Source organism: Mandrillus leucophaeus, unplaced genomic scaffold, assembly GCF_000951045.1.
Source record: "Mandrillus leucophaeus isolate KB7577 unplaced genomic scaffold, Mleu.le_1.0 Scaffold40, whole genome shotgun sequence".
Taxonomy (NCBI): domain Eukaryota; kingdom Metazoa; phylum Chordata; class Mammalia; order Primates; family Cercopithecidae; genus Mandrillus; species Mandrillus leucophaeus.
The window spans coordinates 123,626-150,089 of NW_012104254.1; the positions used below are offsets into that span (position 1 = coordinate 123,626).

At 37.0% G+C, this 26,464-nt stretch overlaps 1 protein-coding gene across 1 annotated transcript in view; it reads left to right on the forward strand.

Moving 5' to 3' along the window:
• The window catches only part of LOC105548088 (titin), a 222,251-nt gene that overhangs the window by 110,000 nt on the left and 85,787 nt on the right, over window positions 1–26,464 (forward strand). Inside the window, exons 132-178 of the mRNA XM_011991956.1 lie at window positions 516–566; window positions 1,088–1,489; window positions 1,646–1,924; window positions 2,171–2,446; window positions 2,583–2,722; window positions 3,044–3,170; window positions 3,264–3,527; window positions 3,811–4,077; window positions 4,218–4,481; window positions 4,568–4,707; window positions 4,850–4,976; window positions 5,102–5,368; window positions 5,484–5,750; window positions 6,594–6,860; window positions 6,951–7,090; window positions 7,523–7,649; window positions 8,442–8,584; window positions 12,150–12,273; window positions 12,814–13,080; window positions 14,768–14,865; window positions 15,527–15,695; window positions 15,794–16,060; window positions 16,167–16,433; window positions 16,547–16,825; window positions 16,915–17,323; window positions 17,427–17,551; window positions 17,652–17,918; window positions 18,694–18,963; window positions 19,055–19,357; window positions 19,470–19,772; window positions 20,044–20,231; window positions 20,322–20,436; window positions 20,543–20,827; window positions 20,929–21,080; window positions 21,415–21,562; window positions 21,719–21,896; window positions 22,235–22,356; window positions 22,450–22,737; window positions 22,860–23,156; window positions 23,276–23,462; window positions 23,934–24,049; window positions 24,138–24,437; window positions 24,633–24,932; window positions 25,047–25,152; window positions 25,255–25,451; window positions 25,532–25,837; window positions 25,938–26,216. Coding sequence (XP_011847346.1) covers window positions 516–566; window positions 1,088–1,489; window positions 1,646–1,924; window positions 2,171–2,446; window positions 2,583–2,722; window positions 3,044–3,170; window positions 3,264–3,527; window positions 3,811–4,077; window positions 4,218–4,481; window positions 4,568–4,707; window positions 4,850–4,976; window positions 5,102–5,368; window positions 5,484–5,750; window positions 6,594–6,860; window positions 6,951–7,090; window positions 7,523–7,649; window positions 8,442–8,584; window positions 12,150–12,273; window positions 12,814–13,080; window positions 14,768–14,865; window positions 15,527–15,695; window positions 15,794–16,060; window positions 16,167–16,433; window positions 16,547–16,825; window positions 16,915–17,323; window positions 17,427–17,551; window positions 17,652–17,918; window positions 18,694–18,963; window positions 19,055–19,357; window positions 19,470–19,772; window positions 20,044–20,231; window positions 20,322–20,436; window positions 20,543–20,827; window positions 20,929–21,080; window positions 21,415–21,562; window positions 21,719–21,896; window positions 22,235–22,356; window positions 22,450–22,737; window positions 22,860–23,156; window positions 23,276–23,462; window positions 23,934–24,049; window positions 24,138–24,437; window positions 24,633–24,932; window positions 25,047–25,152; window positions 25,255–25,451; window positions 25,532–25,837; window positions 25,938–26,216 — 10,260 coding nt within the window. The remainder of the gene's footprint in view (window positions 1–515; window positions 567–1,087; window positions 1,490–1,645; window positions 1,925–2,170; window positions 2,447–2,582; window positions 2,723–3,043; window positions 3,171–3,263; window positions 3,528–3,810; window positions 4,078–4,217; window positions 4,482–4,567; window positions 4,708–4,849; window positions 4,977–5,101; window positions 5,369–5,483; window positions 5,751–6,593; window positions 6,861–6,950; window positions 7,091–7,522; window positions 7,650–8,441; window positions 8,585–12,149; window positions 12,274–12,813; window positions 13,081–14,767; window positions 14,866–15,526; window positions 15,696–15,793; window positions 16,061–16,166; window positions 16,434–16,546; window positions 16,826–16,914; window positions 17,324–17,426; window positions 17,552–17,651; window positions 17,919–18,693; window positions 18,964–19,054; window positions 19,358–19,469; window positions 19,773–20,043; window positions 20,232–20,321; window positions 20,437–20,542; window positions 20,828–20,928; window positions 21,081–21,414; window positions 21,563–21,718; window positions 21,897–22,234; window positions 22,357–22,449; window positions 22,738–22,859; window positions 23,157–23,275; window positions 23,463–23,933; window positions 24,050–24,137; window positions 24,438–24,632; window positions 24,933–25,046; window positions 25,153–25,254; window positions 25,452–25,531; window positions 25,838–25,937; window positions 26,217–26,464) is intronic.

Genomic DNA, 26,464 nt, shown 5'->3' on the forward strand with positions numbered 1-26,464 from the left:
TCAAAGAAACTCATGCATGTGTGGTACGTGGACTCTTTTTCTTTAGTCTTCCCTGGATTTGTTTGTCTGCCCAATTTAGACATAAAAAGAAAGTCTTTTGGTAACTTCTCGGCCATTTCCCTTTTCCCTACACTGATTTCTTATTGACAAAACCTTATTTCCTTGGCTCACATAATCAGGACATACATAAACATATAAAATATTTTGCATAGTTAGGCAGGAGCAAAACTTTTCCTCACAAGGCAACAGTAAGCCTTCCAAAAATGGGAAGAGAATAAGGCACTTGCTGAAAGAATCTGTTAATCCTAAATATGTTGGCAATTTAGCTTGAGCTCTGCAATCTCAGAATATGCCTTCCTGGAAATATGATTATGCATAGAAGTCATATAAATGAAACCAATTTCTCTTTATGCATTAATATTTATAATGGAGCATGACTCACCCTCCATGGTTTACTATTAAACATGAAATAAGTCCGAAAAGTGTTTAAATGCTGAGTTTTATTTTTATTTCAGAAGCCAAAGCACCTAAGGAAGAGGCTGCCAAGCCAAAAGGTCCTATCAAAGGTGAGATTCGTTTTTCTAGTACTTGTATTGTAACCTTCCACTCTGAATTTCCAAAGTTCATATTCAAGGGGAAAAAAATTACAAAATTTATAACAATTTTTATTTTTTCTAATTGAGTCTACTAAAACTAGCATGTTTTCTGATATTTCAAATAATACACTTTTAGTATTATGCAAGGAGGTTAAAAAATATATATATATATACCAACTGTGTTTAAGCATAGCAAATCCTATAAGTTCTTAGCTTCATTTTTCATATGCATGATATTTATACATGGCAGATAAAATAATTAGACATTAATCTGGCTATTTTATACTTCAGATTAAAACTTGAGAAAAGGAGCATTTATGATTCATGGATTCCTTATACCATCTCATTTTCTTGTCTGAAACAAGGCAGTATAAATTCAATTGACCTTTCAATTGCCTGGTCTGGCTGGTTTTACCCAGCAGGCAGCCAAGTATGAATTTTCTGACTCCTATGGAGATGCCAAATCAACTTTTTATTTTACTTTGAATTAGGTGTAGCCAAAAAGACTCCTTCACCAATAGAAGCCGAAAGGAGAAAATTAAGGCCAGGAAGTGGTGGAGAGAAACCTCCTGATGAAGCCCCATTCACCTACCAGCTAAAGGCTGTGCCATTGAAGTTTGTGAAAGAAATCAAAGACATCGTCTTGACTGAATCAGAGTTCGTTGGCTCTTCAGCAATCTTTGAATGTTTGGTCTCCCCCTCCACTGCAATTACAACCTGGATGAAAGATGGTAGCAATATCCGTGAGAGCCCCAAGCACAGGTTTATTGCAGATGGTAAAGACAGAAAGCTGCACATCATTGACGTTCAACTTTCCGATGCTGGTGAATACACCTGTGTTTTACGTTTGGGAAACAAAGAAAAGACCTCCACGGCTAAACTTGTTGTAGAAGGTAATTTCTAGTCTTCTGAATATAATCGATATTAAACTTCAATGTAACAAACCTTAGTAGCAACTTGCATTGTAGTTTTACAAAACCTCTTATTTCCAAGTTTTATTTCGTTGAAAATATTGTATTTATTGAAATATATACTGAAATTCTTCACAGAACTTCCTGTGCGTTTTGTAAAAACACTGGAAGAGGAAGTCACAGTGGTCAAAGGACAGCCATTGTACTTGAGCTGCGAGTTAAACAAAGAGCGTGATGTTGTCTGGAGGAAGGATGGCAAGATTGTGGTGGAGAAACCTGGCCGAATTGTGCCGGGCGTCATTGGCTTGATGCGGGCCCTGACCATCAACGATGCAGATGACACAGATGCTGGAACATACACAGTTACTGTGGAAAACGCCAACAACCTGGAGTGTTCATCTTGCGTAAAAGTAGTAGGTTAGTACTTTCCTGGAAGATTTTTTCAGCTTATTACCACACTAAGAAAATGGAAGAAAGGACTTCGTTTCCCAGTATTACAATATCAGAAATCTTGTACCTAAAAGGGGAATAACAATATATCCTATAGTGGATTAATTATGCCCAATTTTGTGAAATTTTTCCTATTTCTGAAATTTACTAAGGAAGCTATGTATATTACTTGTTCAGATCTTAATCATTTTTCCTGATTTTATTTTCATATAGAAGTCATTAGAGATTGGCTGGTGAAACCTATACGAGACCAGCATGTGAAACCCAAAGGGACAGCTATTTTTGCCTGTGATATAGCAAAAGATACTCCAAACATTAAGTGGTTCAAAGGATATGATGAAATCCCTGCAGAACCAAATGATAAGACTGAAATACTGAGAGATGGAAATCATCTATACCTCAAAATTAAGAATGCTATGCCAGAAGATATTGACGAATATGCAGTGGAAATTGAAGGAAAAAGATACCCTGCAAAGCTGACACTTGGAGGTATGAAAATCCTACCTTTTATTCGAAATATAAGTTTTGTATATGTGTAAAGCCAAATAACACACCAAAACACATAAAAGCAAAGCATTGTTGGGTTGTCTAAAGCATTATGTTACTTCATCCCTGACCAATACAGAGCGTGAAGTTGAACTGCTTAAACCAATAGAGGACGTAACCATTTATGAGAAAGAAAGTGCAAGCTTTGATGCAGAAATCTCAGAGGCAGACATTCCTGGACAATGGAAACTGAAAGGAGAACTTCTAAGGCCCTCACCTGTGAGTAATTTCACATTTTAAATTGTTAGTCATATAAAATAACCACATCCTATATTCAATATCTACTTCCCAGATTCAGGTTCCTTTAATAATAATGGAGTTAATAATAATGGAGTCTTCTAAAGTCTCCAAGAAGGAAAGAAATTTTACATATCATTTGGGGTCAACTTGAACAATTTTTGTACAATGTTATGACAGGGAATTCTCTGCTTACTTTTATTAGTAGTAATTTTTAAAACTCTATAGAAATCTGTATCTGAAACATTTCTCCTATAGGGAATTTATCTCTTTCAAATGGTTACTAAAACTATTGTTTTTCAGACTTGTGAAATCAAAGCAGAAGGTGGAAAACGCTTCTTAACTTTGCACAAAGTCAAACTGGACCAAGCTGGTGAAGTCCTCTACCAGGCCCTGAATGCAATTACAACTGCCATTTTGACAGTAAAAGGTATGGGGCTTTCAGAATTCAGGGAGGGGGCTCAACTTCATTTCACCTCCCTATGCATTCTGAAAAGCCTCATTCTTAATGTCTGATTTTCAGAAATCGAACTTGACTTTGCTGTGCCCCTGAAGGATGTCACTGTTCCAGAAAGGCGACAGGCTCGATTCGAATGTGTCCTCACCCGAGAGGCAAATGTTATATGGTCCAAAGGACCCGATATAATCAAGTCATCTGACAAATTCGATATCATTGCTGATGGAAAGAAACATATTCTTGTTATTAATGATTCTCAATTTGATGATGAAGGGGTCTATACTGCTGAGGTAGAGGGCAAGAAGACCTCAGCTCGGTTATTTGTCACAGGTAAGAGAGCTAATGAGATCTGTGACATCCCATAAAAGTATGCAAATATATGACTTTAAAGATAGGACACCAAGTTCTAAAAGCTGTGATAATCAGCATCACTAATTAACTTTCACAGTGTTACCAAAACAACCCCCTGAATTTTTTTTTAGTGGCACTCTATTTGGAAAGATGAATAAATAAGTGTCATGTGAAATGGGTCCCTTTTACTCAGACAGATTAGAATGGAATGTTTCTGAAGGTGAATTGTGTTTCTGAGGCATTATCTATGCTTGCATTTCAGGTATAAGACTGAAATTCATGTCGCCTCTTGAAGATCAGACAGTAAAAGAAGGTGAAACAGCAACTTTTGTATGTGAACTTTCTCATGAAAAAATGCATGTAGTCTGGTTCAAAAATGATGTCAAACTCCACACAAGCAGAACAGTACTCATCTCTTCTGAGGGCAAGACTCACAAATTGGAAATGAAAGAAGTGACACTGGATGATATATCTCAGATAAAAGCTCAAGTCAAGGATCTGAGCTCCACAGCACAGCTGAAGGTCTTAGGTAAATGTAACCAACTATAACCAGAGAGCCAGTTTCTGAATCATGGGAGTGGGGAATAATAAAATATTTTGCAACCTTTTACTCTTTAATAAACTTTAGTTTTCACATTCTTCTAATTTGATGCTAAATGTTATTTACAGAGGCTGATCCCTACTTCACTGTGAAATTACATGACAAAACTGCAGTGGAGAAGGATGAGATTATTTTGAAGTGTGAATTGAGCAAGGATGTACCAGTGAAATGGTTCAAAGATGGTGAAGAGATTGTCCCTTCACCCAAATATTCTATCAAGGCAGATGGCCTGCGCCGCATTTTAAAAATCAAAAAGGCAGAACTTAAAGATAAAGGCGAATATGTGTGTGACTGTGGCACAGACAAGACCAAGGCAAATGTTACTGTTGAGGGTGAGTTGCTCGACAATGTAAAATTTACCGTATCTGAATCTGTAGTTTATTAGTTCGGTCATGCTAACAAAACTGTATCATTTCAGCTCGACTAATAAAAGTGGAAAAGCCTCTGTATGGAGTAGAGGTGTTTGTTGGTGAAACAGCCCGCTTTGAAATTGAACTTTCTGAACCTGATGTTCACGGCCAGTGGAAGCTGAAAGGAGAGCCTTTGACAGCTTCCCCTGTAAGTCAAGATTAGCTAATCATATAGGAGAGGGGTTCCTTGGTTGTATAGGGTGAAAAAAGGCATAAAATATCTTGATGATTTGTAGGAATAACTATGTAAATGATGTTTTTTCTTTCCTTCTAATCCTCACTCCAAACAGGACTGTGAAATCATTGAGGATGGGAAGAAGCATATTCTGATCCTTCATAACTGTCAGCTGGGTATGACAGGAGAGGTTTCCTTCCAGGCTGCTAATGCCAAATCTGCAGCTAATCTGAAAGTGAAAGGTATGCTCTACTTGTCGGCCACATTTTTGTATTTTCTCTGCAAGACTTCCTGATACACCCCTGCATTGATCAAGGGTCCTCAATGGAAACATATTCTGACTTCATCCACTGTCCACTTCTTTCAGAATTGCCTCTTATCTTCATCACACCTCTCAGTGATGTTAAAGTCTTCGAGAAAGATGAGGCTAAGTTTGAGTGTGAAGTATCCAGGGAACCCAAAACATTCCGTTGGCTAAAAGGAACCCAGGAAATCACAGGTGATGACAGATTTGAGCTTATAAAGGATGGCACTAAGCATTCAATGGTGATCAAGTCGGCTGCTTTTGAAGATGAAGCAAAATACATGTTTGAAGCTGAAGATAAGCACACAAGTGGCAAACTGATCATTGAAGGTAAATAGTTTTATCAAATAGTCCACCCCAAAATCATTTTTTTGCCTTTACTTTTATATTTCTTCTTTAAAGTGCTTCAATTAATAAGTTCTTTTTTTTTTTTTTTTCTTGATAGGAATCCGGCTTAAATTTCTCACTCCTCTCAAGGATGTAACTGCCAAAGAGAAGGAAAGTGCTGTGTTTACTGTGGAGTTATCTCATGATAACATCCGAGTTAAATGGTTCAAGAATGACCAGCGCCTACACACCACCAGGTCGGTCTCAATGCAAGACGAAGGGAAAACTCATTCAATCACATTCAAAGACCTGTCTATTGATGATACCTCTCAAATTAGAGTAGAAGCTATGGGGATGAGTTCAGAAGCTAAACTCACTGTGCTTGGTAAGTGCTTTTTAAATTTTAATTTTATTGCATTAAATTCAGCAGAAATTTGTGGAGTATCTATTCTATAAAATAGGCTTCTAAGTGTTATATTGCATGAAAGCAGCCCAACTCCTTATGAAGGTATCATATATGTAATCGGGCTTATTTCTAAAACATTTTACCTTCATTACTGTAAATTAATGAAGATTCTAGCTTATGCCCACAAAATAGCCAGTTAAAAGCAAACTTAAAATTTTTCATTAATTATTGAGCCCTGTCATGTTTAAAACAGGAATATATAAATACTTTCTATCTCTTCATTTTATCAAAATTATTTCAGAGGAATGTTTTTCAAGTTTCCCATAAGAGAAGATATTACATAACCTACATTAACGAGCCTCATTTTCTTGGCCACCTAATATCAACAAGATTAAACATGAAGGCTAACATATATAGACTTGATTAAAGGCAAACTATTAATTGATTAAGAAAAACTAACAATGTGAACCTGAAAGCTTAAAAGTAAACTAGACATAATAGAGTTGCTAAGAAATTAGAAATTTATCCAAATAATGGAGGAATATAAAATTGTATTTGAAGCTAAATTTCAGTCTTTTTGGCTACTGTTAACAAAATGTTTCAAAATTCAATATGAATGGATTAGATCTTGATAAATCCCATGCACTGATTCCCTTTCTAATATTTAGAGAACTTTTGAACATAAACAGGTTAAATGATTGAACACTTGACACAATTTAAAAATATACTCAGAACTCTGTGAACTGTCTCTTAAACTTTCCAAGAGATCGTCATTTCCCTAAGGTGATTAATAAAACTTTTTCACTTACACTTTACTTGCAGAGGGAGACCCGTATTTTACAGGAAAACTTCAAGATTATACTGGTGTAGAGAAAGATGAAGTTATTCTACAGTGTGAAATTAGCAAAGCAGATGCACCAGTGAAATGGTTTAAGGATGGGAAGGAAATAAAGCCATCCAAAAATGCTGTTATTAAGGCAGATGGCAAGAAACGCATGCTAATCCTGAAGAAAGCCTTGAAATCGGATATTGGACAGTACACCTGTGACTGTGGGACAGATAAGACCTCAGGAAAACTTGACATTGAGGGTAAGGAAATTTCCATGAGTTTCACTCTTGAAGCATTGGGGTTATTTGTGCCAGAGGCTAATGACCCATGCTGGCCCTTCACTTTTCTAGATCGGGAAATTAAACTGGTGCGACCCCTGCACAGTGTGGAGGTGATGGAGACTGAGACGGCCCGCTTTGAAACCGAAATCTCTGAAGATGATATCCACGCCAACTGGAAACTCAAGGGAGAGGCCCTACTCCAAACACCTGTAAGGCTATTTCTGAACTTGTCAACACCTAAACGAGCTGTGTGAATTAGAAAAGGACAGGTGAAAGTCAGAGTGCATGCAGGACATTTAAAACATGATAGTTTCTCTATCAGACCCTAAGCCAAAGAGAGATGTCAGGGTCTATGAATGGGCTCAGACTGGCACACTTGCATTACTTTTGATCCAGCAGAGTGGGTATAAGGTTGTAGATACTCTGTGATGCTGCTAGTTGGCTCAGAATTATACAGCTAAAATAAATGTGGCTTTCCTCTTAGTACTTGTAAGCTTTACTTCCTAAAAAAGAGCTCAAAGTTATATAAAGTTTCACTACCATTTATTTGTTGCATTCCTTTAATTAAGATATTCTATCCTTAGAAAAAAAATTCAAAGAAAATTATTTTCTATGAAAGTTTTTCTATTTTGTTGGTACAGGATTGTGAAATTAAGGAAGAAGGCAAAATACACTCCCTTGTTTTGCACAACTGTCGCCTGGACCAGACTGGTGGGGTGGATTTCCAAGCTGCCAATGTTAAATCTAGTGCTCACCTCCGAGTTAAGCGTAAGTATTGTATGTTTTTGAGGAAAATTAAATAAACACTTTTTCAGAAAATGAATGTGAGTGAAATTAATTGGAATTATTTTATTAGTTAGAAAATATTGTTAAAACACAAAAACTGGCTCTCTTTGCCACTTTGACATTCCAATATAAAAGTGGTTCAAATTGTAAAATTTTGGAAATTTTGTTGACCTTGCCATTTGAACAAAAGAAAATTTAGCAAATCAGATTTTCCCGCTCTGTAGTCCTCTCATTGAAAGTAGATACACATACAATAAGAATCTAACTCAGAACCCTTAAAGACCACTTCCCTCAAGTGACTGTGCAACTAGAGCACCAGAAAGACAAACTTTGCTGTGTGAGCATGTCAGATTCAAGAAAGAACGTGGAGAGCATTAGGCTAACATTTCTGGAAGGTGCAAAGTGTTTGATGGATAGGGACAGCCTCTGATTGAGGGCCCCTTGTCCTCTCCCAATCAGAGTCTTAGTTATTTTGGAAGTCACATACCTTATGTAGCAAGAAGAACTTGACGCCTGGCAGAGAGACAGATGCGGCAGAGATTTCTCGCTGACCTTGTACGTCAGAACGAAAGGGCCCCTACATATACTCGCTCTCCGGCTGCCAGCTCTCCCCTTCTCAGCACCATAAGGCCACGTTCACATGGGAGTTAAAATAGTGGCCAGTCCTGTGGCTTCTTGAAGAAAGCAACCATGAAGGTTCATATCTAAGTCTCTATTTATTCTTTTGGGATTACAAAATGAGTAATGCAAAGCTGTTTCTTCCCTCTCGAAAAGCACGAGTAATTGGTCTTCTGAGGCCTTTAAAGGATGTCACCGTGACTGCAGGGGAAACAGCCACCTTCGACTGCGAGCTCTCCTACGAGGATATCCCCGTAGAATGGTATCTCAAAGGGAAGAAACTAGAGCCCAGCGATAAGGTAAAAAGCAGGCATGCCTTGTCTTTCCCATTCTTTTTCTGGAGTTCTTCCACCTTCACTTGTATGTTCCTTATTCTTTGCTCTTTCTAATGTCTCTTCCTCTGCCTTTGCCTTTCTGTTTCCACCTTTAGCCTGATTTCTGCTGAAACTGTAAAGCTGATGTTTCCATTTTTTATTAGGTTTAACCTGATATTTTTATTAAAATAGAAATAAATTTAAAGTATGATCATGTTTTAGTTTTTTGGAGAAAAGGCAAGACTCATTGACTATCAATGGTAGTTTGTTTGATTACCCAGAAGACAGGAAGGATCAAAAAGGCTTTCTGACTGCATGCTCTGCAACCATGGTGCACATTAAGTTTTAAGATTAATGCTCTCCATCCTATCTAGTGTTCTGCATATAACGGGATTAAGAGGAGAAGATTGAAATTCCATTTCGGGCAGTTGATCAAGTAGTTGAGATAACTTCTGGGCAGATTTTCTCTTCAAGCATTTCTCCAAAGCTATTTTTAACCTTCAAGTGCTTTGGGCTGTGTGAGATCTGGAATGCAAGTGGACTATTTAAAGTGCAACTGATGGTACTGACAAGAAAGAAGGGCTCTGTGGTTATCCACATATGTGAATGAAATATTTTTTTAAAGCTTTGGTAAAGAACTAGCTCCTGCTGTTAACTTTTACTGACATTCTTTATGCCCAAGATTTTACCCATAAGTAAAAACTAAGGGATTATTCAGATAGGCCCACAATACACTTTGCCTAAATTGATCTGTATGTTTTGTTCCCAGAAACAACATATGTCTTTAAATTATCTTGACAATCCATCATTAATTTTGAATTCTTAAAATAAAATATATGGAATATGTCCAGCCTGGGTTGGAAATAAAGCACAAGAGAGTAAATTGTTCTATGACATTTTCCCCCAATATTTCAGAAATAATATTAAATGTGCTATAAAGATCTCAACAAAAATCAAACTTTGAAGACTTAAAGGAATATAATTAAAAAGTGATTCAGTTTAACAAAAAGCCACAAAGTTGACTGAAGTATTTGAAAGCAATGCCTTCAAGTAACTGCTCTGAAACAAACAAACAACAACAACAAAAAACTAGTGTTCCACTACAGTGATTACAGGGTAATTCACTAACAGTTATCTGATAGGCAACACCTGACTGTTATACAGATAAGGAGATCTTCTTGGTCTCCTTTTCCACTGACCAGAAAAAGCAGCAGTACATTCCATTTGTAGCATGCGAATTAAGTTACATATGAGAAAACCTTCCTTACAATGAGGTCTTCTAAATGTTGAACTGAGGGAGGCACCTCTACCTTCAAGCTTATTGTTTGAAAATATATATTTTTCCTATCATGCATGATTTAATTAACTTCATGTCTAAAGGCAGATAATAGGTTGACTTTTCAAGATTCTTTCTAGATCTGTAAATTCATGATTTATATATAGAAACACTGCTTAAGGACAAATATTATTTTTTCATTACCAAATATCTTTTTGTCATATTAAGAGCTTCTTATTAAAAGATCAGTCTCAGTTCTAATACAAAAACTGCACTATTTTAATTCAAATGTAGACTCCTAAAAATCTTATTCACATTTTTTTTTTAAATTCTTATTGTAACTAACATTTTTTCTAGGGTTAGAAAGGATCAGTTTACGATAATTCTATAGGGCCCGTTTACATCTCTTTTGGCATAGGAATTTTAATCCTTTACTCTAGGCACCCGAAATACTTTAGCCTTTTGTGAACTTGCTCTTTCATTACTTAAATGTCTCTTTTCAAAAAGAGCTTAAATATAAACTTTGAAGTAATAAAATCATTTTATTACATTTGGCAGATTTTGTTTAAATTAAATCTATCAGAACAAACTTGCTCTTGTCAATGTAATTCCAACCTTTAATATTCACTTTTTGTAAAAATTTTAGCCTTCAAAACTGCAATAATCAAACAAGCAAAAACAAGCTATAGGAATAGGAAATATGAAGAGAAACTTGTAGACATGAGTTGTTTGCATTTTTTCTTCATTGTTGTAGTTGTTTTTGGCTGTCAGTTTAAGGAAGGACTGCCAAGTTCCAAATGGCATTTGATAATTTTAAAGTTAAATTTTAAATTTGAGAAGTTTAAACATAAAACTTTAATAGTTTTGTCACAGTCATAAGCCTACCGTATTATAGTAATATGCTTCCATTTTAAATTTTTTTTTTAAATCTCTAACATTATTCCTACAATCTACTGCAAAATCTTCAACATTCATTTCATTGATTTATTTTTATAAGGTACCCCAGTTTTCCTTTTTTCTTTCTTTTAACATAGTGGGAGTAGATTGTGTACAAGCTGTTTATTGAGACATACTGCATTCTGAGCAGTGTCCTAGAGTAGCTACAGTGGAACTCAGATGATAAAGCAACATAATATTAATAGATAAAACATATCTGTGGGTGGGTTAGAAACTGAGACACCTTTTCAAATAGCCAAAAGTTGCATGTCAAAATTTATATTGAAATGTTATTAAAAAACAAATTTTCCCCATTTCAGCACCATGCCTTTGGATAAGTAGCTCTGTTCCAAGGACATATTTAATTACCCTCTCCTAGCTGTTATTTTTCCTTATTATGTTTTTCGCTCACCCTCAATTATTAAGATAATTATGTGACTAACCATGCCCAGTTCTTAAAGAAGACACTTTCAGATGAAACCTTATTTCTGATTCTTTTCTTTACACCAGCATAATAAATAGTTCCACTGGTGAAAACCTTTACATTATTTTTAACTCTAAGTAAACTCTTAAGCAGTGCAAAATCAGTCTGGATGACAGGGCGCAGCTTCTTAGGAATTTTATATCATAGAACTGGAAGAACCCCCACATCTCTTATCTTTACTGTCAGAATGACCCTATCTGTCATACCATTGACATCTGATTTTCCCATTCCTGATGCTTAGACACATGAAAAGGGAAGAAGAGTCCAACCTTCATTTGCAGTTTTGAACAACATTAATAGGTTGTACCAATTATTTTAATCACAGGTTTAATTGGTTTGCAAAATAAGTTTAACTGCTAAAATAAATGGGAAGAAGAGTTATAGCTTGTTGTTGCATGGTGAACACCTTACATACAGAATATAAGGTTTACTTTTAGCTTGCCATAGCCGATATTTTTCTTTCATCCTTTCATGATTTTGCTTTTCTAAGTTCTTCCTTTATGTATATATAAGCCCAGTAGCAGAATGGGGGCACACATATATATACACACATATATATGTGCCATATATCTACGCATATGCAAAAAAGACCACAAATGTAAACAGAAATCGGCCTGGGCAATTTCAACGTGAAAGGCCACCTAGCAGTTATATAAAAGTAACTATGAAAGCCTAAAATTTTCTTAAAAGATCCGAAACTATTGGTTGGAATTATTTTTGAAAGCATATGTGCTAAATATATGATTATAAAACAACTTGGAAAGCTCTATTTCCATTTATTTTTATCTAAATGAATTAAATGCACCCATATACTAGATTGCTGTTTCATATATTCTTTTTTTTAAAACAACTAGGTGGTCACACGTTCAGAAGGAAAAGTTCATACACTTACTCTGAGGGATGTAAAGTTAGAAGATGCTGGGGAAGTCCAACTAACAGCAAAAGATTTCAAAACTCACGCCAACCTCTTTGTGAAAGGTAATTACAAGGCTTATTTTAAAAACATGTATAAGGCAGAGGCTCATAAATAATGCCAACTCTCAATTATCTTTATATGATGAGTACTATAGATGTTTAAAATCAACCAAATAATCAAAAGTCTAATTTTACTTTTTAGCATAACAAAATACTTCACAGGCTATCTTTTTAAAGAGTCAAAATTGACTAGCATAGGTTTTACTTCCTCCTTCCATCTCTATTGTTTTTCTTGCACATTCTAGATTTCCAAAAGCCAGCTGGAGGAAGAATTATTATCAAGCTAGGTATCCATCACTTTATTAACCAAGAGTTGGCTGTTATTTCCTTAATGTTTCCAAGTTTTTAAAAATGATTTTCCTCTTGTCTGTACAAATAATGATAAAATATCATTATTAGAGGAAAACGTCTGAGTGTAATCAAAACTTGAAAATAAAACTTAGGACAGAACAAAGCTCTGGAGATGGCAGGGAAAGTTGAGATGGTACCAAAACTCTTGGATAAGGAAAGCAGTACCTTGGCTAATGAGTATGATTCTTTCAGAACCCCCAGTTGAATTCACTAAGCCTCTTGAGGACCAGACGGTCGAAGAGGGAGCCACTGCAGTGCTGGAGTGTGAAGTCTCCAGAGAAAATGCTAAGGTGAAATGGTTCAAAAATGGAACAGAAATCCTCAAAAGCAAGAAGTATGAAATTGTTGCTGATGGCAGGGTCAGAAAACTTATTATACATGGCTGTACCCCAGAGGATATTAAAACATACACTTGTGATGCTAAGGATTTTAAGACTTCCTGTAACCTGAATGTCGTGCGTAAGTATTCTTCTTACAAAGGACTTGTCATTTGCAATTCTTTGATAACAACAACAACAAAACAACACAACACTTTTTGCATGCCCTTCTTGGCCTAACTGCATTTCTTGGCAACTTCTAGTATTGACACTGACCTAACCTGATCCTTTATGTGTTTAAAGAAAAAAAGAAAAGTCTTATTCTATGTCTGGTCTGATTAATGATGGAGCAATCACTTTTCCCTATGCTTATTTTCTCTCACTGAGTAGTGAGTAGATGTGCTCTTTGTCTACATGGGGTCAGTCTACTGTATGGATATCCTGATATGGATGAGGAGAAACTGAATTTTAAAGATAAGTAGGGAGTTCTAATTTTAAAAACAAAGTAAAAGTGATTTCCATGTGGAAGGAAAATGAATTTTCAGGTGTGGGGAACAACTAGAAAATGAGCATGAAATTTCAGTCTGAATAGGAGCATAATAGAGATCTGCTGTAATATGACAAAGCCTAGTCACATGATTCAATCTCTGAGAATAAGAATGGATAAGAAGATAGAGTAAGGCCCTGGATCCTTTTGAGTCCTGGACTCTGCATGAAGAGAACTCTAATGGTTTTTAACATTACTTCTTCCTCTGGTGAAAAATGTAATGTCTTTTTTCAAAATGCCACATGCTAGCTTATTTGTTTCATTCATTCCTTTGTCCAGTGATGACATTTTTCTGCGTACTTTTGTGAAATATTTGTTTGTTTGGTTTGGTTGCTTCCCATCTGTCAACAGCTACAACCTAGTGACTCTGTGCTTCATGCATCTTGTACCATGTTTTTCTTACCACTTTGTGGTTGCTCTGCTCAAGCTTATGTCAAAGTAGCTTGTTGGGTCTCCTTCTTCCCCTCGACATCTACCTTCATTCCAAGAAGGCTCAGCTGCAAGGAGCGTATCTTCAAACCTATTAGCCAGCATTTGTCTCAGAATCTTATTGCTCAAGAATGGTCATCTTGGGAAGGACTCACAAGGAGCTCTGAAAGAAGGAAGGACAAGGGGGCAGCTCCCTAATTTTATACACCAGCTGAATTAATTCTAGAGATGAATGAAATAACAGATATAAAATCCTAATCACCCTCCCATACAAAACACATTGCTTTATTGCACTAATAGATGCTATGCCTGACTTATATGTGACGTCTTCAAAGCTGATTTTTTTAAAAAGCTGAATATATGTTTCAATCACAGCCTCATGCCTCTTAGCCATACACAAGGCTGGCCGTAGTGCTTCACGTGTTTTATCTTTGAATTCTGCTAATTTCTCAAAGATTGTGCTGGGTGCCTTAAAGAAGACAATGTTTCTTTGCCACTGGTGTCTGCTATTTCCTTTGACGTTATCTTTCAAGTCTGGTGCAGTACAAATGAAGATTTTTCCTCCAGCTATTATTCAAAAGAACTGAGATGGCTCCCTAGTATATATACTATACACACACACATGCACACTAGTTGAACATATAGAATGCCACATAATTTTATGTAAATTACAGAGATATCTAAAAAGCAAAGCATCATATCTGATGGGCTTCAAGTGATTTCAAAGTCAGTTGTAGTCTATTAAGATGGAAAGGTCCTATAAAAGAGTCACTTTTTCTTAATGAATACTATGGTAATGTCAGAGTAAATTTCCAGAAACCTCATTTTGAATTCTAATGACATTCTTTTACAGCTCCTCATGTGGAATTCTTAAGACCACTCACAGACCTTCAAGTTAGAGAAAAAGAAATGGCTCGATTTGAGTGTGAACTTTCCCGAGAAAATGCTAAGGTCTGTGATTGTATACCTGTCACCTTATACTGTCAAATAACTTTATATTTACTTTTGGTCTAGCCAAAATGGAAAAAAAAAAAAAAAAGTTAGTCAAAACTTTCTCTTGTTACCACTTTACTTTTAAAGATAATTTTAGTATAAAATGTATTCTTGACTTTAATTGTTCTCTTTTTAGTATTATTAATTTATTATTACTTGAAAAACACTGGACTTACTATCAGGAGATTTAGTTATTAGTTTGAACCATATAAAACTGCTGTTTTCTTAGATCAGTAAAAGTCAAATATCAGCAATTATATTTGTTTCAACTAAGTACCTCCTGTTGCCCTTAACTACCATTGGCAAGTTTCTAGCCTCAGTTTACACATCCAAGAAGTTAGTCTGCATGATGTCTAAGGCTCACTATAGCTCTAAACTTATATGATCCCATTGTTTTTAATAACTGATAATAATATCACAGCAGCTCACTTAACAGTAATTGGTAAGATTGTTCTTGCTTTTGGGGTTTGTTTATATTTGTGTCTGCTACCTTGGTTCTTCTTCATACTACGAAGTCTCGTTGGTTGCTTTCAGAAAAACTCACGATCATAGTTTCTCTTAGGGACACCTGTGTGAAGGAACAACAAGAAAACTGATCATCTGTTTATCTTAAATATAGGTTCAGTGGTTTAAAGATGGTGCTGAAATTAAAAAGGGCAAAAAATATGACATCATATCCAAGGGAGCGGTGCGCATTCTTGTCATCAACAAATGTCTACTGGATGACGAAGCTGAATATTCCTGTGAAGTAAGGACAGCGAGAACTTCTGGCATGCTGACAGTTCTGGGTAAGAGTAAAGTCGTTCTTTGTGAAGTATATGTGTTGGGAAAAAATAATAATTTCCAACTTAACTCAGTGCGGCTTTTGTTTTTTCAATGTTTGCAGAAGAAGAAGCTGTCTTTACCAAAAATCTTGCCAACATTGAAGTTAGTGAAACAGACACTATAAAACTGGTTTGTGAAGTCTCCAAACCTGGCGCAGAAGTGATTTGGTATAAAGGGGATGAGGAGATCATTGAAACAGGAAGATATGAAATACTGACTGAAGGACGGAAGAGAATCCTGGTCATTCAGAACGCTCACCTTGAGGATGCCGGCAACTACAACTGTCGACTCCCAAGCTCTCGAACCGATGGCAAAGTCAAAGTACATGGTATGAAAACTACAGTGAATAATCTTTTATTTCTAACAATTCACACTTGCTAGATTTAAAGTACAAAGACATACGTTTCTAATATCTTGTAACTTTTTCTTCCCAGAACTGGCTGCTGAATTTATCTCAAAGCCTCAAAACCTTGAAATACTTGAAGGAGAAAAGGCTGAATTTGTCTGCTCTATATCAAAAGAAAGCTTTCCAGTCCAGTGGAAGAGGGATGATAAGATACTTGAATCTGGAGATAAATATGACGTTATTGCTGATGGTAAAAAGAGGGTTCTAGTTGTGAAAGATGCCACATTACAAGATATGGGCACTTACGTCATCATGGTAGGGGCCGCCAGAGCAGCAGCTCACTTGACAGTCATTGGTAAGTTTGTTCTTGCTTTTCGGGTTTTTTCTTTGTTTTGTTTTGTTTTTTTGTATTTGTATTTACCACTTTGATCATTCGTCATACTATAAAGTCTTGTTGGTTTCTTTCAGAAAAACTCAGGATCATAGTTCCTCTTAAGGACACCCGGGTGAAGGAACAACAAGAAGTTGTCTTCAACTGTGAAGTCAACACTGAAGGTGCCAAAGCCAAATGGTTCAGAAATGAAGAAGCCATATTTGATAGTTCAAAATACATTATTCTCCAAAAAGACCTGGTCTACACCCTCAGAATCAGAGATGCACGCTTAGACGACCAAGCCAACTATAATGTGTCTTTGACCAATCACAGAGGTGAAAATGTTAAAAGTGCAGCCAATCTAATAGTAGAAGGTAAGTAATTTATATACCACTAGAGATTTTTTCATCAGTTTCTATTATGAAAATAATTAAAATAAACATATTTTTCTCCTTTACAACAGAGGAAGACCTTAGGATTGTTGAGCCTCTTAAAGATATTGAAACAATGGAGAAGAAATCTGTCACATTCTGGTGCAAGGTGAATCGTCTCAATGTAACACTGAAGTGGACCAAAAATGGTGAAGAAGTGCCTTTTGACAACCGTGTCTCATACAGAATTGATAAATACAAGCACTCGTTAACTATTAAAGACTGTGGCTTCCCAGATGAAGGTGAATACATTGTCACTGCTGGACAAGACAAATCTGTTGCTGAGCTTCTCATCATAGAAGCCCCTACAGAATTTGTGGAACACTTGGAAGATCAGACAGTCACTGAGTTTGATGACGCTGTCTTCTCCTGCCAGCTCTCCAGAGAGAAAGCCAATGTAAAATGGTACAGAAATGGGAGAGAAATCAAAGAAGGCAAAAAGTAAGCAAGATCTTTTTATTCTCTATTTCCATAGCTATATATACACTTTTGACAATTTAGTGGCCATTATGCAAGCTAACTGATAATCCAATGTCTCCTTTAGATACAAATTTGAAAAAGATGGAAGTATACACAGACTCATTATAAAAGATTGCAGGCTGGATGATGAGTGTGAATATGCTTGTGGAGTAGAAGACAGGAAGTCTCGTGCTAGACTTTTTGTGGAAGGTACATATTAAGTGAAAGGACAATTCTAATGTTACCAATTTTTTAAAATTGTTAATCAAAATGTAAACATATTTATATTTATTTCACATTTTCTTTCCAGAAATTCCCGTTGAGATCATCAGGCCTCCACAAGATATTCTTGAAGCCCCTGGTGCTGATGTTGTCTTTTTAGCAGAACTCAATAAAGATAAGGTGGAAGTCCAATGGCTAAGAAATAACATGGTTGTTGTCCAGGGTGATAAACACCAGATGATGAGTGAAGGAAAGATACATCGACTACAGATTTGTGATATTAAGCCCCGCGACCAGGGTGAATACAGATTTATTGCCAAAGATAAAGAAGCCAGAGCTAAGCTTGAACTGGCAGGTCAGTCCCTTTCTTTTATTTAAAAATATCCTTCCAATATCACAGAGATTAGTTAGATTTCCGATTTCACAGTTACTTAATGAGGTAATCCTTGTGAGGGTCTTTCATTTCTAGCAAGCCCTACCCACATGTTAACAGTTCTAATTTTGCTCACTACAAAGTAAGTGTCTTGAGTAAGAGGAAATTAATAGCAATAATCTTTATATGCCAGAACGTTGAACAGTTCCTAGTACATGATGACTGTTTATGAACTTAGGCTAGAACTAAGCTATCACCCTGAGAGTCTTGGCAAATCTAAAGACAGTCTTATACTCTCCTACTTTACAAACCCCTGTGTGCCTTTTAGGTATGTTCTCATCCTGACCCAGGACATCCTTATACACTGTCCTCATGAAAAAGCCATTAGTGTACCTCTCATTCATAGGAAAAAAGTTTTCTGATTTATTGAACTAAGTACGCGGTGCCTACTCTATCAAAAAACAAAACATGTTTTGCACTACACTGAGTCCTATGTCACTATTTTTGGCAAGGAATGCATGTCTTATGATTTTGTGCCGTTCCCAATCCTCTACTCTCCAATCTAACTTGCACACACAAAAACAAACAAAAAAAGCTATGAGAAGTCTAAGCCACTTAGTTTTCTGTACTATAAAGCTACTGTGGCATACTTCCAAGGTTATGTAACCAATATTTGCTGACAAATGCATAATAACATATGATGTAGCTTGGTTGTGTTTAATAGTCGAAAGCATTCACATTTTATCTTTCTCACTAGCTGCACCGAAAATCAAGACAGGTGACCAAGACCTTGTGGTTGATGTTGGCCAGCCTCTGACAATGGTGGTGCCATATGATGCCTACCCCAAAGCAGAAGCTGAATGGTTTAAAGAAAATGAACCTTTATCTACAAAAACCATTGATACTACGGCTGAACAAACTTCTTTCAGAATTTTAGAAGCCAAGAAAGGAGACAAAGGGAGATATAAAATTGTGCTTCAGAACAAACATGGAAAAGCAGAAGGATTCATCAATCTAAAAGTTATTGGTAAGCCCTTGGGTCTCTCAGACTTAATTGGCAAAGCACAATTTAAAAGTAAGACAGCACACTAAAAAATTCCTTTATATGTGAATTTCAGATGTTCCTGGGCCAGTACGTAACTTAGAAGTGACAGAAACATTTGATGGTGAAGTGAGCCTTGCTTGGGAAGAACCTTTAACTGATGGTGGAAGCAAAATCATAGGTTATGTTGTTGAAAGACGTGACATTAAGAGAAAGACCTGGGTTCTGGCCACAGACCGTGCAGACAGTTGTGAGTTTACTGTCACTGGTCTACAGAAAGGAGGAGTTGAGTATCTATTCCGTGTAAGTGCAAGAAACAGAGTTGGCACTGGTGAACCAGTAGAAACTGACATTCCTGTAGAAGCAAGGAGTAAATATGGTAAGAAGTTTTAAGTAAATTGCAAGCTAGCTTTTAAGTAAATTGCGGTCTTCGCCTTCATCATCATTGTTAACCCAAAACTCCTATTTTCTTCCTCTGTGATGAAATCTAGATGTTCCAGGCCCTCCTTTGAATGTAACCATCACTGATGTGAATCGATTTGGTGTCTCACTGACATGGGAACCACCAGAGTATGATGGAGGTGCTGAGATCACAAACTACATCATTGAATTAAGAGACAAGACTTCTATCAGGTGGGATACTGCCATGACTGTGAGAGCTGAAGACCTGTCTGCAACTGTTACTGATGTGGTAGAAGGACAGGAGTACAGTTTCCGAGTGAGAGCCCAAAATCGAATTGGAGTCGGAAAACCAAGTGCAGCCACACCCTTCGTCAAAGTTGCCGATCCAATTGGTAAGCCCATCAAAAAAAGGAAATAATTACTGCATGAAATCCTGATATTAGGCCTATCAATTAAAATAAATCAAGTTCAATGAAAGTTAATAAAAAGGTAGAATATCATAAAAATTTGGATAAAGTTCTAGAAACCCAGACTGTGCCTACTTTACTTTGTGAATTCAATAAATCTGTTATTTTAATGATGATGGTATAATTGATTACAACATTGTCTTCATAAATTGTCACTAACATAAATGGTATGCTCCAACTCTTTCTTTTATTCCAGAGAGACCAAGTCCTCCTGTAAACCTAACTTCCTCAGATCAGACTCAGTCATCAGTTCAACTCAAATGGGAACCTCCTCTGAAAGATGGAGGAAGCCCAGTATTAGGCTATATAATTGAGCGATGTGAAGAAGGAAAAGATAATTGGATTCGTTGCAATAAGAAACTTGTCCCTGAACTGACTTACAAGGTAGGTCATTTGCATATAAAAAAGAATATTCAGTGTGGATCATGGACATAACTGTATGTGTTTTTTACAAATATTAATTCATAATTGTAGGTTACCGGATTGGAAAAAGGAAATAAATATTTATATAGAGTATCTGCAGAAAATAAAGCTGGTGTTTCAGATCCATCTGAAATTCTTGGTCCTCTCACCGCTGATGATGCATTTGGTAAATAGATATTTTATTTTTAGACCGGGGAATAGAACATAGTTACTTTGGGGCAACAGGGACTTAAATATGGCACTGCAGACTCATTAACTTTTCTTCTTTGCAGTTGAACCAACAATGGATTTAAGTGCATTTAAAGATGGTCTGGAAGTTATTGTCCCAAATCCTATCAAGATCCTGGTTCCAAGTACAGGCTATCCAAGGCCAACTGCAACCTGGTGTTTTGGAGATAAAGTACTAGAAACAGGGGACCGTGTGAAAATGAAGACCTTGTCTGCCTATGCCGAACTTGTCATTTCTCCAAGCGAACGTTCAGACAAGGGCATTTATACACTGAAATTAGAAAACCGTGTGAAAACAATTTCTGGGGAAATCGATGTCAATGTAATTGGTAAGGAACTAACTGTTTATCATCTAAGGTGATTTGGTAATATTGACAAATATTAGTTCAGACTATTAATGACAGTGACTTGTGAGTGCATTTCTTTTCAGCTCGCCCAAGTGCACCCAAAGAACTGAAATTTGGTGATATAACCAAGGACTCAGTACATTTGACTTGGGAACCACCTGATGATGATGGAGGAAGTCCATTAACCGGATACGTTATTGAAAAACGAGAAGTCAGCCGGAAAACATGGACTAAGGTGAGTTTTGAGCAGCACTGCATCAACGCCAAAAATGAGAGTAGGGGAAATCCCAGAAGGTTGGGATGCCATGCACAAATCTTGTGTGCTACAACTTCTTACCTTTATCTCACTGAAAATGTACAAAAACTTTTTAAGAATGCATCGGTACTAATGCTTCCTGAGGTAGCTCAACCAAGGGTTGTATAATTGTAATTGTCTTGTCTTGTGAGCCTTACCAAATGTGTAAAAAATTAAAAAAAAAAAAAAAATCCCTACTGACTTGGTAAAAATCTTTTCAGTTGGGGAAAGGGTTTTTGGAAAATAGCTAATTAACTATATTTCTTTGTCCCAGGTTATGGACTTTGTAACTGATCTAGAATTCACAGTTCCTGATCTTGTTCAAGGAAAAGAGTATTTATTTAAAGTTTGTGCTCGTAACAAATGTGGCCCTGGAGAACCTGCATATGTTGATGAACCTGTAAATATGTCAGCTCCTGCAAGTGAGTACATTCTTAATGATTTCTTACCTAATCTTGTTGCCTGTTTTTGCTTTTAGACCTAGAGTTGAAGTTATGGGGCAAGGCAGGGGTTGGCAATGCGAAGAGAACTGCATAGGTGCCCTGCGTAAGACTGACTCTCTCTTCCAAATGTTATAGCGGTACCTGACCCACCAGAGAATGTTAAATGGAGAGATCGAACAGCCAATAGCATCTTCTTAACATGGGATCCACCTAAAAATGACGGTGGTTCACGCATCAAAGGATATATAGTTGAAAGATGTCCACGTGGTTCTGATAAATGGGTTGCCTGTGGAGAACCTGTTGCAGAAACAAAGTAAGTTTTTTATTTGGCATGAGAGTAAATGTGTACTCCTAGTCACTAAAATGGGCTTTGTTCGGGAAAATTTAAATGTTTGTCTTTTTTCATTGAGAATCCTATACTGCCGGTGTGTCTGTCTGGTTTTTAAAGGTGCTGCTGAATGTACTTCATGCTCAGGGTTTTCATGACAGTATTAAAATGAAAATGTATTCAGTTATAGTGTTGAAGTAATCCAGGTTTAATTTAAAGACTAGTATTATACCAGGGGTTTGAATTTTTGAAAGACCATGAGTACTACACAATGAAACGATTATTGACATCACAGTAAAACATCTTATTCTGTTTTCTGACAGGATGGAAGTGACAGGTCTTGAGGAAGGCAAATGGTATGCCTACCGCGTGAAGGCCTTAAACAGGCAGGGCGCTAGCAAACCAAGCAAACCCACGGAGGAGATCCAGGCTGTGGACACACAAGGTATCTATTTTTGATTTTTGTCTTATCAAATAGGCCTCTGACCTTAAATCTGCTTGAACTTGATAACATCATAAATAATCTTTTCCAATTCAGAGGCCCCAGAAATCTTCCTCGATGTGAAGCTCCTTGCTGGTCTCACCGTAAAAGCTGGGACCAAGATTGAACTTCCTGCCACTGTAACCGGGAAACCTGAACCTAAAATAACTTGGACAAAGGCTGATACGATTCTGAAGCAGGACAAAAGAATTACCATTGAAAATGTCCCTAAGAAATCCACAGTGACTATTGTTGATAGTAAGAGAAGTGACACTGGCACATACATCATCGAGGCTGTGAATGTGTGTGGCCGGGCCACTGCTGTGGTGGAAGTGAACGTCTTAGGTAAGGAAGGTTCTCATTTTAAAAGGGGATAAACTGTTTGCAGTTACTTTCTTGAAATAAATAAATAAATAAATAAAACATGGTGAACAATTTTTTTCCTGCATCTGTAATGCCATACACAGATAAACCTGGACCACCAGCTGCCTTTGACATCACAGATGTAACCAATGAGTCATGTCTTCTAACATGGAACCCACCACGCGATGATGGTGGATCTAAGATCACAAACTATGTTGTGGAGAGACGAGCAACTGATAGTGAAGTGTGGCACAAGCTCTCATCCACCGTCAAGGATACAAACTTCAAGGCCACCAAATTAATCCCCAATAAAGAGTACATCTTCAGAGTTGCTGCAGAAAACATGTATGGTGTTGGTGAACCAGTTCAGGCCTCTCCAATAACAGCCAAATATCAGTTTGGTAAGTTTCTCAATCAGCTGATTAAAAAAAAAAAAAAGGATGCTTATGTCAAACTTGCATTTTGGTGTCATATTGATATACAGGACATATAACATTTTACACCATTATCCTGTCTATAGATCCACCTGGACCTCCAACTCGCCTAGAACCTTCTGATATCACTAAAGATGCAGTGACTCTCACGTGGTGTGAGCCAGATGATGATGGTGGCAGCCCAATCACTGGATACTGGGTTGAAAGACTGGATCCTGATACGGATAAATGGGTTAGATGCAATAAGATGCCAGTAAAGGACACAACATACAGGTATGCTCAGAATCCCCATCAAGATGTTAAGACAGCAGTATATTCAAATGTTTACTCTTTAGTATTCCTTGGGATTACAGATGATTATATATTGCTAAAACATTTTTAAACTACTTTTACTCATATTTGCTATTACCTCATAATTTGAAAAATTATATAAATTCCATTCAAGGGCACATTTCTTAGTTTACTCTAAAATATTAACCTTCAGGAAGTTTCAAAGTATTTGATCCTCCAGTACATTATGATAATGATCATTGTCATAGATATTATAATTAGACTGGTATGTGTGGCCAAGTCTAAAGTGTGCCTGTTAAAAAGCAACTTTAATTTATATTGAAGTGCTTTTCAATTAAATTTCCAAATCATCTTTTCACAATTTAAATAAATTAGTCTCTTCTGTGTAAAGTAAACATAGGCTTCTTCTGCTTCTTACCATGATGTTATACATGCACTTTGTTCCTAATTCAGAGTGAAAGGTCTCACCAATAAGAAAAAATACAGATTCCGTGTGTTGGCTGAAAATCTTGCTGGACCTGGAAAACCAAGCAAATCAACTGAACCAATCTTAATAAAGGATCCCATAGGTATTATTTATATAATTTTTGTGGTTATTTTGAAGCTCATATGAACTCCTTTTTGACAAACCTAAACAATGATTTCACTGGCTTACAGATCCTCCATGGCCCCCTGGAAAACCAACTGTAAAAGATGTAGGCAAAACATCATTAAGGTTGCATTGGACAAAACCAGAACACGATGGAGGCGCAAAGATTGAGTCTTATATCATTGAAATGCTGAAGACTGGGACAGATGAGTGGGTCAGAGTGGCGGAAGGGGTTCCCACCACTCAGCACTTGCTCCCAGGGCTCATGGAAGGACAGGAATACTCATTCCGAGTTAGAGCTGTGAATAAGGCTGGGGAAAGTGAACCCAGTGAACCCAGCGACCCTGTGCTTTGCCGGGAGAAGCTATGTAAGTCACTCTTGATGTCTGGGGTATGTAAATTCTTCTAATGTCTGCCTATGAACTACGATATGAGAAAATATGAAAAATTCATTACTATTATTTCCTCCTGGCTACATTATTTCTTAATGACTGCCTGCACATTCAGACTGACTATTGGGTAATAAAACAAAAATGAATTTGTTTTCGTTCCTTCTTTTTCAGATCCTCCATCACCACCACGCTGGCTTGAAGTTATTAATATCACAAAAAATACAGCAGACCTAAAATGGACAGTTCCTGAGAAAGATGGAGGGTCCCCCATCACCAACTACATTGTAGAAAAGAGAGACGTCAGGCGAAAAGGCTGGCAAACAGTGGATACCACTGTCAAGGACACCAAGTGCACAGTCACCCCGCTGACTGAGGGCTCTTTATATGTGTTCCGAGTTGCTGCAGAAAATGCTATAGGACAAAGTGACTACACCGAAATTGAGGACTCTGTGCTGGCCAAAGACACCTTTAGTATGCTCTCACACTTAATCTTTGTGACAATAAGTGCTCTCACACTTAATTTTTGTGACAGGAGATTATCACCTTCCCTCTGGTTTTCCTAATCATTGATTATTTTGCTTTCAGCCACTCCTGGACCACCCTATGCCCTGGCAGTGGTTGATGTGACAAAACGACATGTTGACCTAAAGTGGGAGCCACCTAAAAATGATGGTGGAAGACCAATTCAGAGGTAGAATTTGAATTAATTCATAAAGAATAACTTACACTTGGTTGCAAAATCTCAACAATGTTTTTTCATTAATACTAATGAAATGCTTTGTTATTTCAACAGATATATCATTGAGAAGAAAGAAAGGTTAGGTACCCGTTGGGTGAAAGCTGGAAAGACTGCAGGACCTGACTGTAACTTCAGAGTAACTGATGTCATTGAAGGAACAGAGGTCCAGTTTCAGGTTCGGGCTGAAAATGAAGCTGGAGTTGGCCACCCAAGTGAACCCACAGAAATCCTATCCATTGAAGATCCAACAAGTAAGTAGTGCTGATTATACACAAGATATTGTCTAGAACTTGATGAGACGGTGGATATGAATGTTTCACTCTTTTCGCAGGTCCTCCCTCACCACCCCTTGACCTACATGTGACTGATGCTGGGAGAAAACACATTGCCATTGCTTGGAAGCCTCCAGAGAAAAATGGTGGAAGTCCTATCATAGGATACCATGTTGAAATGTGTCCAGTAGGCACTGAGAAATGGATGCGAGTTAATTCTCGCCCAATAAAGGACTTGAAATTCAAGGTTGAAGAAGGTGTTGTTCCTGACAAAGAATATGTCCTGAGAGTGAGAGCAGTCAATGCTATTGGTGTCAGCGAGCCATCTGAAATCTCTGAAAATGTGGTTGCCAAAGACCCAGACTGTAAGAGCACAATGTCTTTTACAGTTAATAAAATACCCTTTATTCATGCATTGCATTTTGACATACTCTCTTTTTTGCTCTTTCGAATGATATCTTACAGGCAAGCCAACAATTGACCTGGAGACTCATGACATTATTGTTATTGAAGGTGAAAAGTTAAGCATTCCTGTTCCCTTCAGAGCTGTCCCAGTTCCAACTGTTAGTTGGCATAAAGATGGCAAAGAAGTTAAAGCAAGTGATAGATTAACAATGAAGAATGATCACATCTCAGCCCACCTTGAAGTTCCCAAGAGTGTCCATGCAGATGCCGGAGTTTATACCATTACACTGGAGAATAAGCTCGGCTCAGCAACAGCCTCAATCAATGTCAAAGTCATAGGTAATCATTGTTGGAAGAAACACCAGACATTCTTCACATGTAGAGGAAATTAGTTAACTTTGCAGTGCTATTAACAGTATAAATGACTTCATGAACTGGCCACTTGTAAACTAAATATCACTTCTGATTATGTCTTTCCGTATGAGAAGTAAAACAATTCTAAAGAGATGAAATTGCTAAACTCTTATTAGAGTAATTTATACTAGTTTTAATTATTTGCATGTGAAATACTAATTTAAATAAAATAT